This window comes from Lactuca virosa, chromosome 4 (assembly GCF_052849685.1).
Source record: "Lactuca virosa cultivar CGN04683 chromosome 4, Lactuca_virosa_CGN04683_v6, whole genome shotgun sequence".
NCBI lineage: Eukaryota > Viridiplantae > Streptophyta > Magnoliopsida > Asterales > Asteraceae > Lactuca > Lactuca virosa.
In genome coordinates this window covers 198,881,236-198,899,058 of record NC_136429.1, presented here as the reverse complement: position 1 = coordinate 198,899,058, position 17,823 = coordinate 198,881,236, and the positions used below count along the sequence as shown (strand labels likewise).

At 40.4% G+C, this 17,823-nt stretch overlaps 1 protein-coding gene across 1 annotated transcript; it reads right to left on the bottom strand.

Annotated features, from left to right (window-relative positions):
* Positions 1-15,880: 15,880 nt before the first annotated feature.
* LOC145105487 (RING-H2 finger protein ATL13-like) lies at positions 15,881-16,318 on the bottom strand. Its single transcript, XM_079042581.1, has one exon. The coding sequence runs from the start codon at positions 16,316-16,318 to the stop codon at positions 15,881-15,883; it is 438 nt and encodes a 145-aa protein (XP_078898707.1).
* Positions 16,319-17,823: the final 1,505 nt, after the last annotated feature.

Sequence of the window (17,823 nt, the reverse complement as noted above, 5' to 3'; positions counted from 1 at the left end):
AGACTTACAACACTCTATCACTATCTGGCTGCTAGTGAACGCTACGGATACACCCGCAGACTTACAACACTCTACCACTATCTGGCTACTAGTGAATGCTACGGCTACACCCGTAGACTTACAACACTCTATCACTATCTGGCTGCTAGTGAATGCTACAGCTACACCCGTAGACTTACAACACTCTTACACTATCTCATTCGCTGGTTACTGATCCGAACACATCCAACGTCGAGCATACACACGACCTAGCATCCAAAACTAAACACATGTCTTGACTGGAATCCCCCACCTGATTCCCTAAGGATTGTCGGCATTCATTCCGAGAACGCGATTTCATAATGAGCAAGTTTTTCCGAACTTCCATTTCACACTACCCTCAACTATACAGCCACTTGGGCTGTCTTCCTTCCTAACAAGGATGCAAAGCTTATTCCAGTTTCAAAACTGCTCCTACTTTTGAATCCCTAGACGATTCTCCCCCACTTAGCTTCAACTAACATTCCACAACACACAATACTGGAAAGATTCTCAATCCTTCTTACCAACCATGACCAATCTGCTAGAAACCACGCTTACCATTGCTAGTGTTTCAACACCAGCTAATCCAAAAGATCACACAACTACTAAAAATCCGAATAAATCTCCGGTAATAATCCGCTAAACCCAGGAAGCTCTGAATCTCAGTTGGAGACCTCGGAATCTCCCACTGCATCACGGCCTCTATCTTGGCCGGATCGACTAGAATATCCTTCTGATTGACAAGGTGCCCAAGAAATTGCACCCCGCGCAACCAGAACTCACAATTAGAGAACCTTGCGAAAATTCTCTCCCTCCTCAAAGTCTCTAGCACTCCCTCAGGTGCTTCTCGTGCTGCTCCTCAGTCTTGGAATAAACCAAGATGACGCTGTACTCTCCCACTCCCGAAACTTGAGGAATTGCTCTATCACTATTCGCTAATGCTTCTCAATATGCATTTGGCATATGACATCTCTTGAAAATATAATTGAGACACAAACTGAGGATAACTCAGGGTTACACTTACTCAAACCTCTGGAACGAAAGGCTCCCTTGTGTAGTTTCCCGCAAGTGATGCACTGAATCTGGTCCTGCTGGTCTCTCGAAAGCTAATCTGAAATCTACGGTCTCCTCCCGAGACCCCTCACTATAAGCAACTGATCTGGTTCCCTCTTCCCAGTGTGCTCTAAGTCAATATCCCGCTCTCGAGCTCTAGAAGTCATATCACCCAGGGTCTCACACCCCGAGGTACTCCCGATCTACTTGCTATCATTCGGTGATATGTTCTGATAACTTACCTTCTTCATTTCCTCATCAGCTGCATACTGGGGTACCATATAAGCTCTTTCCCGAGACTTGGCAGTGATATGTGCCACATTCTCAGTCGTCTAGTGGAGATCTAACAACTCTTGCGCTAACTGATGTGCCTCAATCGCATGGGCACTCTCTGCCCAGAATCTGGTCTGGAAGTCATCCCATGACATAGCATCAACCACGTCATCACTCAACTTACTACCAACCTCTTCCTATCAATCTCGTGCTCTATCCCTCAGGAGACAGGAAGTAAGTCAGATCTTGTCTCCTTTCGAGACAATGTCTGGTACGAAAAGTGTTGGTGACATCTACCAACCATCTACTGCTAACAATGAGGTCCCTAACCCCCATGACAATCTGAGGCCTCACAAACTCTGAATTCCCGAAACATCAACGTACGGGTCTCTATCATGACTGATATCTCAGTGCAGAATGCACTCGGCCTCTCATCACAAATCTCTATAATGCCCTCCTTGATCACACTGAGGATCACAAGAGTCTGGTCAATGATATTGCGCGAAATTCTCAGATGGAATGAACTCCCTCATCTGACCATCAATCTGCCCGGCTCCAGAGTCCGAGCCTGATCCCTAGTCGACACCAGAACTACCATCTGGTCTACCACGTAGCGTCACTATACTCGGAAACATACCATCACTAACATCACAATACTCATTCAAACTCGAGGGATCTCACACATTACAAGTTCCCTGGGTTCATCTCAGCCTTCCTTGATTCGAGTACGGATCCTCTGCTTTCAGTAGTATAGGCCCATACTACCTTCCACATCTATCCGTACTTTCCTCAAGTACTGCCTCGACTCCACCAAGTCCCTTCTACTATTACTGACGATCTCATGCTAATCTCATCCTAGGCTTGCCCTAGGGTAATCACCAACCCACTCTCCGCCATCAGCTGCATAAGAAGTTCCTGCTTTCTTCCCCTAACTAGCTCGCGAATACTATTACATATTACTCAGACTAGATAATTCTTCGAATGAGAGATCCTACCCTACAACGGTTGGACTCAGACAAGAGCTGCAAAATAGGGCTAGACCTAACCTTCTGAAATTATTTAGTCCTTGCAATATGTAACTTAACATATTCGTTTACTAGTTAGTGAAAAACAACTAGAACTCCTAGGAGCACAAAGCAAGCAGCATTCGGGCGTTGAGTACTCATACTAAAGCATATACTACTCTGGCAATCATACTGGCTGCTCTGTACTAGCATGCATCTCTCAATAAGCTGGTACACATATAATAGGCACATAAGGCATCCTTCCTAGATCCTTAGCCCTAACTAGCATGCAATTCTCATAAAGCTGATACACATATAATAGGCATATAAGGCATCCTTCCTAGATCCTTAGCCCTAACTAGCATGCAATTCTCATAAAGATGATACACATATAATAGGCACATAAGGCAACCTTCCTACATCCTTAGTCCAAACTAGCATGCAATTCTCATAAACTGATAAACATAACTAAAACTTGTATGGATAGTTTGGGAGTACTTACTTGAGCTCGGCTGATTGCATGCATCACACCCTTTTCTCTTTTCAAAATTCTTTTCGCTTTTTCTAAAATTCTTTTGTTTATACTTTTTCTAAAATTGTTTTCTTTTCTCAAAATCCTTTTCAAAACATGGTTTTTCTCGTGAAAACTTTATACCACTTCCTTAGTTTGAGTTCAGACACACCCAAAAGTGTGCCCGAATCCCTCAAACCAAGGCTCTGATACCAACTTGTAACATCCCAAAAATACGGTCTGAAATTTTCGTTTTAAATCAGTAATAAAACCATAGTCATCATACGTCGTAGAAGAATCACAACAATGTATCTCAGAATAATATAACAACTGTCATGTATATCAAAGTATAAACATCTCAGGCTGAACAAATGGTGTGCGCACTGCAATCTTTCCGAGCTCCTCTTTTGAAAACTGAGTACCTGAAACCAAAACTGAAAACCGTAAGCACGAAGCTTAGTGAGTCTCCCCAACTACCACATACCATACAATAACATATAAAGCACATACTGGGCCTCGCCCGCTGCATCGGACCGAGGTCCGGAAACTGCATCGGACCAAAGTCCGAAACTAACCAGGGCCTTGCCCTCTGCATCGGACCGAAGTCCGGAAACTGCATCGGACCGAAGTCCAGAACTAACCAGGGCCTTGCCCTCTGCATCGGACCGAAGTCCGGAACTGCATCGGACCGAAGTCCGGAACTAACCAGGGCCTTGCCCTCTGCGTCGGACCGAAGTCCGGAAACTGACTGAACATAGCATAGCATAATCATAACTACTAGCATAAACATATATACTGCATTCTGCATCGGACCGAAGTCCGGAACACATAACACAAAGTCATGCTTGAATCACAAAGACATCGAACACACTGAACTTACTGCATCGGACCGAAGTCCGGAACTGGCTGAACATAGCATAACATGATCATGGCATATAATATGAACACATATACTGCATACTGCATCGGACCATAGTCCGGAACACATAACACATACCATGCCTGTATTACAAAGACACCAAGCATACTGAACTACTGCATCGGACTAAAGTTCAGAACTACTGCTAACTTAAACGGGTCGGCATTGTGGCCGTAGACCCGTTCCTACTGAAAGGAAACTCACCTCACACTGCTGAAGTCCCGAAGACATAACCCCACATTGCTGAAGTCCCGCAGACTCAACCCCAGTTGCTGGATGACAGATTCCCGAACTGTCAATACTAAAATAACACCCAATTAATAATTGGGTTCCAACTCATAACCATAAGTCCATACTTGGTTAAAAGTCTACTTTACCCCTATCTTAGCTCGACTCCAGCTCAAGGCCCAAACCAAAGGCCCAAAAGTCTCATAATGGACCAAGGCCCAACTATGGCCCAATTTTCCAAATTGGGCCCAAACCTCTACATGGACTTCCCTTAAGGCCCAATTATTCAGTCCAGTCCAACATGTCTCATTCTAAGGGCCCAATATCATACAACCATCTAGGCCCAAACTATGGCCCATCTATGGCCCAATTTTCCAAATTGGGCCCATTCCTTCATATGGGCCTTACCCTAAAGCCCAACTAATTACTCTAGTCCATTTGATTATTCTTGGATGGGCCAACACAAAGCCCAAGTGAAACTAGGGTTTCACATAAAATGACGATTAGGATTAAGTGTTTCTTACTTAACCCATTAAGGACTTAATCCATTAAGTCCATCTCTCTTCTAGATAAATCATATGGTGTAGTTGGGCTTGATACACCATCCAATCCCCATGGCCCAAAGGTGGGTCCAAAAAAGTCCAAGGCCCAAATACTCACAATTAGGGTTTTCTAAACCCTAATTAGGGTTTTTCGCCCAAACATGGGCCAATAGGCCCAAAACTAATCCTTAAGCCCATTAGGGTTTTCCTTGTGGGGCACCACCCACTACCACCTCGGTTAGTGGTGGTCAATGGCGGCTCACGGCGGCGGCCACCACCTTACGGTGGTGGTTATCATTATTTTTATTATTAACCAAAGCTAATTACAATTACAATGTTTAATCCAAACATAAACACACACAGACTAACTAACACACACACACAGCCACACCATGGTGGCCGGCGGTGGCGCTTGGCGGCAGCCACCACCTCACGGTGGTGGTGGTGGTTAACCCCGACTTTCCGGCTAGACAAAACGTGCACTAATCAGAAATACATGCTCACACACCCGCTGAATGGTCACAAAACGACTCCCAGCCACCCACCGGCGGCTCAAGGCGGCGGAGATGCTAATGGCAGCGGCAGGCAACAACACCTAGCGAGGGGCGGTCCTCACAAGCCCTTTTCCGATGACAGCAATGTAACACATACACAAACGTCGTCGGGGATCCTAAAGCACGTCAACGGGAGTGACAACATTGGTGGCTAGTAGCGGCGGCAACGCATAATCGGCGGCACAACAACAGCTTGACACCGATAGCGGCCTAAAACTCGTCCCTGATTCTCGACTGTTGGAGCCCACAACGTCACAGGCAGCGGTTGTGGCGTTTGGGGTGGCGAAATAGCAGCGACAACGTAGCAGTGGGACGGTGGCGCCGATCCTTGGTGGTCGTAAGGTTCTAACAGCGGCGGCGAGGGTGGGCAACTCCCACCGGTTACGAAGCTAAGTCCAGCAGTGCTCGTCACGGCGGTGGTTTCCGATCTCCACGGTGATGATGGTGCGGCGCCGGAAGTCTAGAAGGGAAGGTGGCGATCGGCGGAGGGGATATAAGGGAGGTTGCGGCTGCTAAGGGCTCCTAGGGTTAGGGTTCCCGAAGAGTGACGGGTTTATATACCCGGTTACTTCAAAACTTCCCATAATATGCAATTCCAGCCCCTCCTTCTCTTATTCCTTTCAATCTAAGTCCCTATTTTACACTTTTAACCCTGCTTTCAGAAATCTTTACAACCGAAACCAAAACTTACCTTTTAATCCCTGGTCCCATAAATTTCTTTCATAATAGATCCCTAAATTACCAATAAACCCTTAAGCCTTCAAATATCTTCAATTTAAGTCCATTAATTACCAAACGCACCCTGACTTCTGTAATTATGACTTTTAACTCCTCGAAACTAACGCCTCGCTCAATTATTATTCATTTTAGGGCTTCTATACATTTATTTATTTATTTTATAAACGGGGTGTTACAAAAATAAAGTCGATTGCAGATCTCCTCACCAATATTGGCTCGACTGTTACCGAAAGGAACCTGGTTATTTATGCCCTCAATGGGCTGTCACCTAAATATGCTCACATCACACCCACCATACGCTTCTCTAAACCATTCCCAACCATCCTCGAAATGCGATCGATGTTAGCTCTTGAAGAACAGAATCTCCTTAAGAACCAAGCTAGGGGCTCACAGGTCTCGCACACCGACACACTCTCCTCACCCACCGTTCTCAACATCAAACACCAACACCGACCGTCGTCTTCATCTCCATATAATCGCGGTGGGTCGAATAGTTCTCGTGGTGGCGGTCGGAGCAGTCGTCATGGAAGTAGAGGAGGACGCGAAGGCAGAGGTTGCGAAGGTCGGGGGTCTTCTCCATTTGGTGGTTGGGGAAATTCGATACCATGACGTGTCTACTACCCAGTGAAATGAGGCTTACTGCCTCCTCCTAATACCACATGTCAATGGCCAACATGGCCCACTCCAAGCCCACGTCTGACCAATCAAACCCAAGAGTTTTCTTGGGCCCAAACTCCACCAGCCCAACAACAACAGGCTCTCCTTACTGCTGGACATACCAACATGTACATGGGTTGGCCATCTTATCCGGGTTTCAACCAAGTCCATGCCACTACCTTACCTCAATATTTTTCCACCATGAACCTTCAAGACTCGCGCACCGCCGATTGGTACATGGACACCAGTGCCACCGCCCACCTCCACAACGACTCAGGTATACTCAAATCTCTTAGTAATAAATGTACAAATTCTAATTTCCCTGTTTTAGTCGGTAATGGATCTCGAATTCCGGTTCTCAAAATGGGTCACACTACTCTTGGGTACAATCCCTTTTGTACCCTTTGTCTTCGTCATGTCCTTATTACTCCTCAAATTATTCAGAACCTTATTTATGTGCATAAATTTACTCGTCATAAAAAATGTTCTATTGAGTTTGAAGAATTTGGTTTTTCTGTGAAGGACTTCATGACCAAACAAATTCTTCTTTGTTGTGATAGCACTGGTGACCTTTATCCCGTTACGAGTCCAACCCCTCAAGCTTTCATCGGTGTCAGATCCTCAACATGGCATCAACAACTTGGTCACCCCGGAAACCAAGTCTTTCAGCATTTACTTTCTAATAAGTTTATTTCTTGTAATAAAAAGGATTCATCTTTGCTTTGTCATGCCTGTCAACTTGGCAAGCATGTTCTTCTATCATTTAAGTTGTCTCATACTATTGCTTTGCGTCCGTTTCATGTGATTCATTCAGATGTTTGGACTTCTCCCTTGGAAAGTCATAGTGGTATTAAATATTATGTCATATTTCTTGATCAGTTTTCTCATTTTTTGTGGGTGTATCCTTTACGAAACAAATCTGAAGTTTTTTCCAAGTTTGTCAAACTTCATACTTTTATTCTAAATCAATTTAAGACCGACATTCAAGTTTTCCAGTATGACAATGGCAAGGAATTTGATAACCAACAATTTCATCAATTATGTGCTACTCATGTCATTCATATGCGTTTTTCTTGCCCTTATACATCTCAACAAAACGGAAAATACGAGCGGATGTTACGTACCATTAATAACATCATTCGTACGCTCCTTTTCGAAGATCACATTCCTCCAACCTATTGAGTCGATGCACTACACATGGCTACACATCTCCTCAACATCCTACCATCTACCACTCACCATAATGACTCTCCATACCACAAGCTATTTCAAAAACAACCCAAGTATAACCATCTCCGCATGTTCGGGTGTCTCTGTATTCCCCACCTCAATAACACCCACATGTTACAACCTCGCTCCGTTCCGTATATTTTTCTGGGTTACCCTACTAATCACAAAGGCTTTCGCTGTCTTAACCTTCAGACCAATCAAATTATCATCTCGCGACACGTCACCTTCGACGAGTCTGTCTTCCCCTTTGGCTCGATGACACCAACCCATCCTCCTAATTATGACTATCTTCTTCTCGATGAATCGAGAAACATGTTTAATGACCCTTTATATAATGCTTAGCCACATGGGCTAACTCCCACACCCGAGCCTATAACCGACTCCACTCCCGATTCCAGGACCATACCGGCTTGTCCTAGCTCTCCACCCCAACCCATTACTCCATCCAATCCCGCGTCATCCGGCCTACCATGAAACACACCCAATCCCTATATTCGACCCTCACATTCTTGGGTTCCTTCCTCTCGGTCTCAACCAAATGTAACTACCGCTCCTGTCAGCACACACCCCATGGTCACCCGTGCTAGACATGGTATTGTCAAACTCGTTGACAAATTAAATCTTCATGTCGCTTCCGTGTCATCTTCCCCTATTCTTCGTAATTATTTAGCTGCTTTTCTAGATCCTAACTGGCTTAACGCTATGAAAGAAGAATTTAATGCACTTATTTTTAATGGCACTTGAGTTCTAGTGCCTAGGCCTCCAAATACTAATGTGGTTAATTGTATTTTGCTGTTCAAAAAGAAACATAATGCACATGGTTCTCTAGCTCGCTACAAGGCGCGTCTTGTGGATAACGGGCGCAGTCAACATCCCGGTATTGATTGTGATGAGACTTTTAGTCTGGCTATTAAACCGGCTACTATATGTACTGTTCTCAGTTTGGCCATTTCCCATGCTTGGCCCGTTCATCAGCTCGATGTGAACAATGCTTTTCTTCACGGCCACCTTCAGGAGACAGTCTATATGGATCAGTCCCCGGGGTTCCGCAAACCCTCCACTTCTAACCATGTCTGTTTATTACAGAAATCTCTTTATGGTCTCAAACAGGCTCCGCACGCATGGTATCATCGATTTGCTTAGTTCATCACCAGTCACGGCTTTACTAACAGCAAATCTGATACTTCTTTCTTCATTTACAGACAGGGTGATATGATTGCCTATCTACTATTATACATTGATGACATTGTTTTGACTGCCTCATCTACAGGGCTACTACAGCAGATCGTTTCCTCTCTTCGCTCAGAGTTTAACATGACTGATTTGGGTATTCTAAATTACTTCTTAGGAGTAGCCGTTACACGAGACACACACGACATGTTTTTATCTCAGCAGAAATATGCCACCGAGATCCTTGATCGTGCTCATATGCTTAACTGTAAGCCTATTCGCACGCCAGCCGATACGTCCGCTAAGTTTGACGGTACAGGTCCCCCTGTTGCTGACCCCACTCTGTATCGCAGCTTGGCCGGTGCTCTCTAATACTTGACCTTCACTAGACCTGACATTACGTATGTTGTTCAGCAAGTTTTCCTTTACATGCACGATCCTCGAGAGCCACATTACACAACACTCAAGCGTATTTTACGATATTTGCAGGGCACTTTAGACCACGGCCTTCAGCTGTACACCTCTCCATCACGTGGGCTTGTTGCTTACTCCGATGCTGATTGGGCCGGTTGCCCGACTACTCGTCGTTCCACTTCTGGATATTGTGTGTTCCTTGGACAAAATCTTCTCTCTTGGTCTTCTAAGAGACAAGGTACTATATCGCGTTCTAGTGGCGAGGCCGAGTATCGGGGTGTTGCGAATGCGGTTGCTGAGACTTGTTGGCTACGCAACCTGTTACGTGAGCTTCTTTACCCGCCTCTCATTGGTACGCTAGTATATTGTGATAATGTTAGCGCAGTTTATTTGTCTCCCTTGGAAAGTCATAGTGGTATTAAATATTATGTCATATTTCTTGATCAGTTTTCTCATTTTTGGTGGGTGTATCCTTTACGAAACAAATCTAAAGTTTTTTCCAACTTTGTCAAATTTCGTACTTTTATTCGAAATCAATTTAAGACCGACATTCAAGTTTTCCAGTGTGACAATGGCAACAAATATGATAACCAACAATTTCATCAATTATGTGCTACTCGTGGCATTCATATGCGTTTTTCTTTCCCTTATACATCTCAACAAAACGGAAAATCCGAGTGGATGTTACGTACCATTAATAACATCATTTGTACGCTCCTTTTCCAAGATCACGTTCCTCCAACCTATTGTGTCGACTCACTACACATGGCTACACATCTCCTCAACATCCTACCATCTACCCTCTCCATAATGACTCTCCATACCACAAGTTATTTCAAAAACAACCCAAGTATAACCATCTCCACGTGTTCGGGTGTCTCTGTTTTCCCCACCTCAATAACACCCACAAATTACAACCTCGCTCCGTTCCGTGTATTTTTCTGGGTTACCCTACTAATCACAAAGGTTTTCGCTTTCTTAACCTTCAGACCAATCAAATTATCATCTCGCGACACGTTACCTTCGACGAGTCCGTCTTCCCCTTTGGCTCGATGACACCAACCCATCCTCCTAATTATGACTATCTTATTCTCGATGAATCGAGAAACATGTTTAATGACCCTTTATATAATGCTTATCCACATGGGCTAACTCCCACACCCGAACCTATAACCGACTCCACTCCCAATTCCAGGACCATACTGGCTCGTCCCAGCTCTCCACCCCAACCCATTACTCCATCCAATCCCGCGTCATCCGGCCTACCACGAAACACACCCAATCCCTATATTCGACCCTCACATTCTTGGGTTCCTTCCTCTCGGTCTCAACCAAATGTAACTACCGCTCCTGTCAGCACACACCCCATGGTCACCCGTGCTGGACATGGCATTATCAAAACCGTTGACAAATTAAATCTTCATGTCGCTTCCGTGTCATCTTCCCCTATTCCTCGTAATTATTTAGCTGCTTTTCGAGATCCTAACTGGCTTAACACTATGAAAGAAGAATTTAATGCACTTATTTCCAAATACTAATGTGGTTAATTGTATTTGACTGTTCAAAAAGAAACATAATGCACATGGTTCTCTAGCTCGCTACAAGATGCGTCTTGTGGCTAACGGGCGCAGTCAACGGCCCGGTATTGATTGTGATGAGACTTTTAGTCTGGCTGTTAAACCGGCTACTCTATGTACTATTCTCAGTTTGGCCATTTCCCATGCTTGGCCCGTTCATCAGCTCGATGTGAAGAATGCTTTGCTTCACGGCCACCTTCAGGAGACAGTCTATATGCATCAGCCCCCGGGGTTCCGCAGACCCTCCTCTCCTAACCATGTCTGTTTATTACAGAAATCTCTTTATGGTCTCAAACAGGCTCCGCGCGCATGGTATCATCGCTTTGCTCAGTTCATCACCAGTCACAGCTTTACTAACAGCAAATCTAATACTTCTCTCTTCATTTACAGACAGGGTGATATGATTGCCTATCTACTATTATACGTTGATGACATTGTTTTGACTGCCTCATCTACAGGGCTACTACAACAGATCGTTTCCTCTCTTCGCTCAGAGTTTAACATAACTGATTTGGGTGCTCTAAATTACTTCTTAGGAGTAGCCGTTACACGAGACACACACGACATGTTTTTATCTCAACAGAAATATGCCAGCGAGATCCTTAATCGTGCTCATATGCTTAACTGTAAGCCTATTCGCACGCCAGCCGATACGTCCGCTAAGTTTGACGGTACAGGTCCCCTTGTTGCTGACCCCACTCTCTATCGCAGCTTGGCCGATGCTCTCTAATACTTAACCTTCACTAGACCTGACATTACGTATGTTGTTCAGCAAGTTTGCCTTTACATGCACGATCCTCGAGAGCCACATTACACAGCACTCAAGCGTATTTTACTATATCTGCGGGGCACTTTAGACCACTGCCTTCAGCTATACGCCTCTCCATCACGTGGGCTTGTTGCTTACTCCGATGCTGATTGGGCCGGTTGCCCGACTACTCGTCGTTCCACTTCTGGATATTGTGTGTTCCTTGGGCAGAATCGTCTCTTTTTGTCTTCTAAGAGACGGTGTACTATCTCGCGTTCTAGTGCCGAGGCCGAGTATCGCGGTGTTGCGAATGCGGATGCTGAGACTTGTTGGCTACGCAACCTGTTACGTGAGCTTCTTTACCCGCCTGTCACTGCTACGCTAGTATATTGTAATAATGTTAGCACAGTTTATTTGTCTACGAATCCAGTTCAACACCAACGGAAAAAACATATCGAGATTGACATTCACTTTGTTCGAGATCAGGTGGCTGTGGGACATATTCGAGTTCTTCATGTTCCATCCTCTTCATAGTATGCTGACATTTTCACCAAGGGTCTGTCGCCGTCGTTGTTTCTTGACTTCAGATCGAGTCTGAATGTCCGCTCACGATCCCCCGCTCAGACTACGGGGGGATGTTAGACGTATTTTATATACATATGTTTTGTGTATTTGTATTTCTAAGTTGTAGGCTCATTGTATAAGCAGCCCACATATGTGTATCTAGCCCTAACATGTACATGTATTATGTATATAGTATTGAATGAGAGGCATACCGTTTTATGGGAAAATATTGATTACAACATTGAAGATTTAACTCAACACCAACCGATCGATTCAATTCAATGCTCTGTACAAACCAACACATATCGATTGTGTGGGATTTTACACAACATAAATTCTTCATATAGGTTATATGTATATTTGGGAGAGAAGATGTCAATTAGAAAATAGTGCCAACGATGTTTAGTTTGAAATTTTAATAATAATACGCTTGGTGCTTGCAACTTGTTGATATTTCAAGCTATCAAACACTTAGTGTAACAATTTATGATATAAACTTAGCATTTAATCTACTGAAAGAGACAATTTAGCATTTAATATATGATTAATAGATTATTGGTTCATTGTAATTTGACGGTATAAAAATGGGGCATAATTATGTTATATCGCCCAAGGCATGAAAAACCTATAATATTACATAATTTGTTTTTTACTTTTATCAACATATTAATTACATAGTTAAATATTAAGGATAAAAAATAAATACATTTTTAGATAAAATATAGAATTGGAAGTTTTTTATATGTAGCTAACTAGTTAATTTTTTTTATAAATAGTTAAATATTTTTACGTAGATAAATATTTATATAGTTTGTAAATTCTATGGGTTAAAATTGAAAATTAATATTAGAAACTCTTAATAAATTATTTTCAATGTCTTAGAGGGTTAATATATTTAACTTATGAGAGTTAAAAATGTAATATTTTGAAAGAATCTATCATTTATGGTGGAGCCATCAAACCAAACCTAAAAGAATTAAAAAGTAGTCAATTTTTGAAAGACATTTTTTAAATATACCAATTTAAAAATAAAAAATAAAAAATAAAATAAAAATAAAAATAAAAATAAAAAACCTCCATTAAAATGGCCTTGCAATAAGGTAAAAAATAGATAGAAAGATGTGTCATCAAGTGTTGTAAGGACTTGCAGATAAGTTGCAAACTAATGCAAATGTGGATGTGTGGATGAATATCCTTGTTTTGGTTGCAATACCTTGTAGCTTTTTGTAAAGCTTGGAGACCCGAATTTTTGGGGATTTAGTTTGATAGTTTAAATTAGGTTGAGTAGTGATTGTTACTGGTTTGATTATGCGTGCATGTATAATTCACTTCTTCAACACTTAGTAGGAAACAACCCAAAAAAACCACAAAATTTCGAGGAGAGATTGAATTAAGGAATAAACTTATGAAGATGATGGTTTCTTCAGGGGCGGAGCTTTAACATTTGATTTGGGGGGGCCGGAAATATAATATGTATAAAAATCGATGAGCAGGGGGGGCCACAGCCAAAATTTTATATTTTTGGGCCTAATATGTATAAAATTAAAGTATAGGGTCTAATTGTAATAAAAAAAAACAGGGGGGCCACAGCCCCCCCGTAGCCCTAATAAAGATCCGCACTTGGGTTTCTTATTCAACAAAACAAAGATTTCTTATTAAAAACACCAAGAAGCGTATTTTACATATGTTTGCATATGTATATATAGAAACTAAACCAACGTGACTCTTCAGCCCTGACCATCATACCCCTTCATTTTACGGTTAATATAACTATAATTACCCTAACTATCACATAATTTTACATTCTTGAAGAGAGAGAGAGAGAGATCTCACTAGTTAAAAATGATCTGTAACAAACTACATATATACATTTTATCAAACTACCACTAACAAAACATTGAATGACTAAATGATCTATAACAAACTACATATATACAATTTAGCAAACTACCACTAACAAAACATTGAATGACTAACTTAACAGCTTTACATCAGGAAATTACCAAACTACCCTTATGCATATTTACAAGGCCATGTCTAATATTCCCCATCCGAAGAATATATGTTCTTAAGAGAAAGCTTGGACTTAAAAGGTATTAACTTTGAAGCTAGTAATGGCTTAGTAAACATGTCGACAAGTTGCAAATTAGAGCGAATGGGCATCAATTTGACAGTATTATCCATCACTTTTTCTCGAATAAAATGACAATCTATGTCAATGTGTTTGGTACCCTCGTAGATTGTAGGATTAGTAGCAATTTTGATGGTTGATTCATTGTCACAAAACATTAATGTTGGCATCAAATAAAATGACAATCTATGTCATGAGAAGTCGTTTTAACCAAACCAATTCACAACATGTGGAAGCCATTGCCCTGTACTCTGCTTCTGCAGAGGATATTGACATTGTTGGTTGCTTTTTAGAACGCCATGATATTAAAGAGTTCCCCGAGAAAATACAAAATCCAATCGTAGATCGTTTGGTATCCGGGCATTTAGCCCAATCAGAATCACAAAACGCCTTTAGCTGAAAAGAGGAACATTTGGAGAAAAAGATTCTTTGCCTTGGATTAGTTTTTAAGTACCGTAGAAGATGATTAGTTGAATTAAGATGAGTATCCCGTGGCTTTGACATGAATTGAGATAATCGTTGGACAGCATATGTAATATCTAGTCCTTGTGATATTGAGATATAAAAGTCGCCCAACTAATCGCTTGTATTTTGTTGGAGCTTCAAGGACTTGACCAACGTTATTGCTAAGAGATTGTCTAGGATCCATAGCAGTGTTTCATGGTTTTGCTGCTAAGAGGCATGCATCCTCAAGTAGTTGTAAAACATAGTTCCTTTGGGACAAGAAAATACCATGTTGTGATGTAGCTACTTCAAGACCCAAAAAATATTCAAGATTACCTAGATCCTTCAATTTAAATTGTTGACGTAATGCATGTTTCAAAGCATTAATTCCTTGAGAAAAATGACCTGTGATGATGATATCATCAACATAGACAACTAATGCTACAAGAGAATCACCCGAACCCTTGAAAAATAATGAGTAATTAGATTTTGATCGAGTGAATCCAATTTTAAGCATAAACTGTGAGAATTTTGCAAACCATTGCCTTTGAAGCCTGAAATTGTAGCATTTTCTCTGATAACATTTTACATTCTTGACTCTAGACAGAGAAATTACATGAGAGAGAGAGAGAGAGAGAGAGAGAGAGAGAGTAAACTCTCATTAATTGAAAATGATCTTTAACATGCAATCTTACCTAAATTTTATATAGAAAATTTGTAATTATAATTGATTTTCAGTTAAAGGAACCCATGATAATAGTAGTTTTATACTATGCACCCGAGTTACAATCATGTCTGAATCTGCCACAAACTACATATATAGAGTTTATCAAACTACCACTAACAAAACATTGAAGGATTAACTTAACAGCTTTACATCAGAAAATTACCAAACTACCCTTGTGCATATTTACAAAGCCATGTTGTCTAATACATAACTGTAACTGCCATATAATCTAGTCAATAAACTAAGAACTAATAAACAACATAAATAATCCTACATTTAGCTTATTGTTTCAACAAATATATACAATTAAAGATTTACTTTAAACAAATTGATTTCTTAAACTAACAATTATATGACATTAATTACATCAAAGGTTCAAAAATCCCGACAATCTCCAATAGAGCTAGCTACGTTATCTAAGGCAGAGTTACAGTATGAGATAACCTCTTTAAGAAGATGTTGAACATATGCTTTTATGCTTTGAGACAATGAGCGGGGGATGTTGCTTCTGCACATTGGACAACTGCTATGATTTCTTAACCATGCATCAATACATTGAGCATGGAATTGGACGCCATGGTTGCAGTTTGGAAGTTTTCTGTACTCTTCTTCCTGAGATACTTCACAAAGGCACACTAAACAATCAAACACAACGGCACCTTCTTTCTCTACTGCGATTACCATGCACTTGTTAGATCTGTTGAGCAACCTCAATATTGCAGCCGACCACCGTGATGGGGTTGGTTGTCGTTGTGAAAGAAACAAAAAAGCCACCACCAAAGTCGACGTGCCACCAATAAATGCCACCGTCATTTCCGTCTTCATGGTCATCGAGAGTACTTGATCCATTGCTAGCTGGTGGAATTGTTTTGGATTAAACGTTTGGAAGACATGGTACAGGTACAGGTACATATTTATATGAATATTATGAAAATGGATTGTGAAATACGTAGTAAAAAGCACACAGAAGGGTCGTCTTCAAATGGTTTATCTAATTGGAGAAGAAATCACGGTAACGGTCTAGAGTAATTTAGTACATTACAAAAGATGGGTAAGGGTTTGAATCCCAATTGCATATTCAGGATTAGTAGATTCTTTATTCAATGTTTGACCCTTGACTTGCATACACCTGTCGAAGCATTGTCACGTAAGTGAGTTAACTTTATTTTAATATTTTATTGGACTTTTCTCCTAGGTATAAACTATATATTTTAAATTTGAATTTGTTGAGTGTAGAAATCTTTTATTTTTCTAAAGGTCCTCCTATATGCACAAATCTTTTCGTGTATCACATTCAAATTAGTAAACTAATAGTATAATTTTTTTAAACACCATCATATTATCATGACTGATGCATATCATATCAAACTTATTTATTTTACATTTTGCCCTTTTTATTTGGATTGATCTTCAAAATATACATACCTTAATGTTTTTATTTTATATTTAGTCTGTTGTCATTATAGTAATTTTTAAATAATTAATAAATAAATATTGTATCTTAGCCTAAAAAATAACAATCTATTACAGACGTTAATAAATAACATTAATAATATAAAATTATTTGTTATTGATTTAATATTTGATAACCTAAGTTTGTTTGATAATTTGTTAAATATAAATCGATGTATATTTTTAAGGTAAACTCACTCTAATAGTAAGATAAAAAAAACCCGGTAACGAAAGTTCTAATTGAACCGAATAAAAAAAATTGTTTATATTCGTTTGTTTAAGTTTAACCAAATAAATAAACGAACACGACCAAATTAATAAACGTTCAGTTGGTTTACAATTCTACTTATAACTTTTCTTCCACTTTAGAGAAAAAAAAATTGTTGTATTATATAAAAACTAATATCCGTTTTCCTAATTAGTTGTTAAACAAATTATATAATTTAGGGCAATTACTAATCTAGCCAAATTAAGGAAGTGATTAACAATTTTTAGCCAAAAATTAGGATTTGTCCCAAACTAGCCCACGAAACCATATGTATTTATATTCGTCTACTGTTTCGCTAATTCGTCTACTGTTACGTGTTTTGTATATATATATATATATATATATATATATATATATATATATATATATATATATTGAATTAATAAAACCATATGTTATTTTAAAACCTACGGTTTTCTCTGTATCATTTACTGTTTCCTAAATCGTAGCCTACGTTTTGGGTAAAATATACGTTTTTTTTTTAACTACGGTTTTGCGGGTATAGTCTACGGTTTTGGGCTAAAAAACTACGGTTTATTATTTATTATTTTTTTATGTTTTTTAATTTTTTTTAATAGAGAGTATTTTTTTGAGAATT

Excerpts from the sequence above, each read along its gene's own strand:
- LOC145105487 (XM_079042581.1), bottom strand. The coding sequence starts at position 16,318 with ATGACGGTGGCATTTATTGGTGGCACGTCGACTTTGGTGGTGGCTTTT.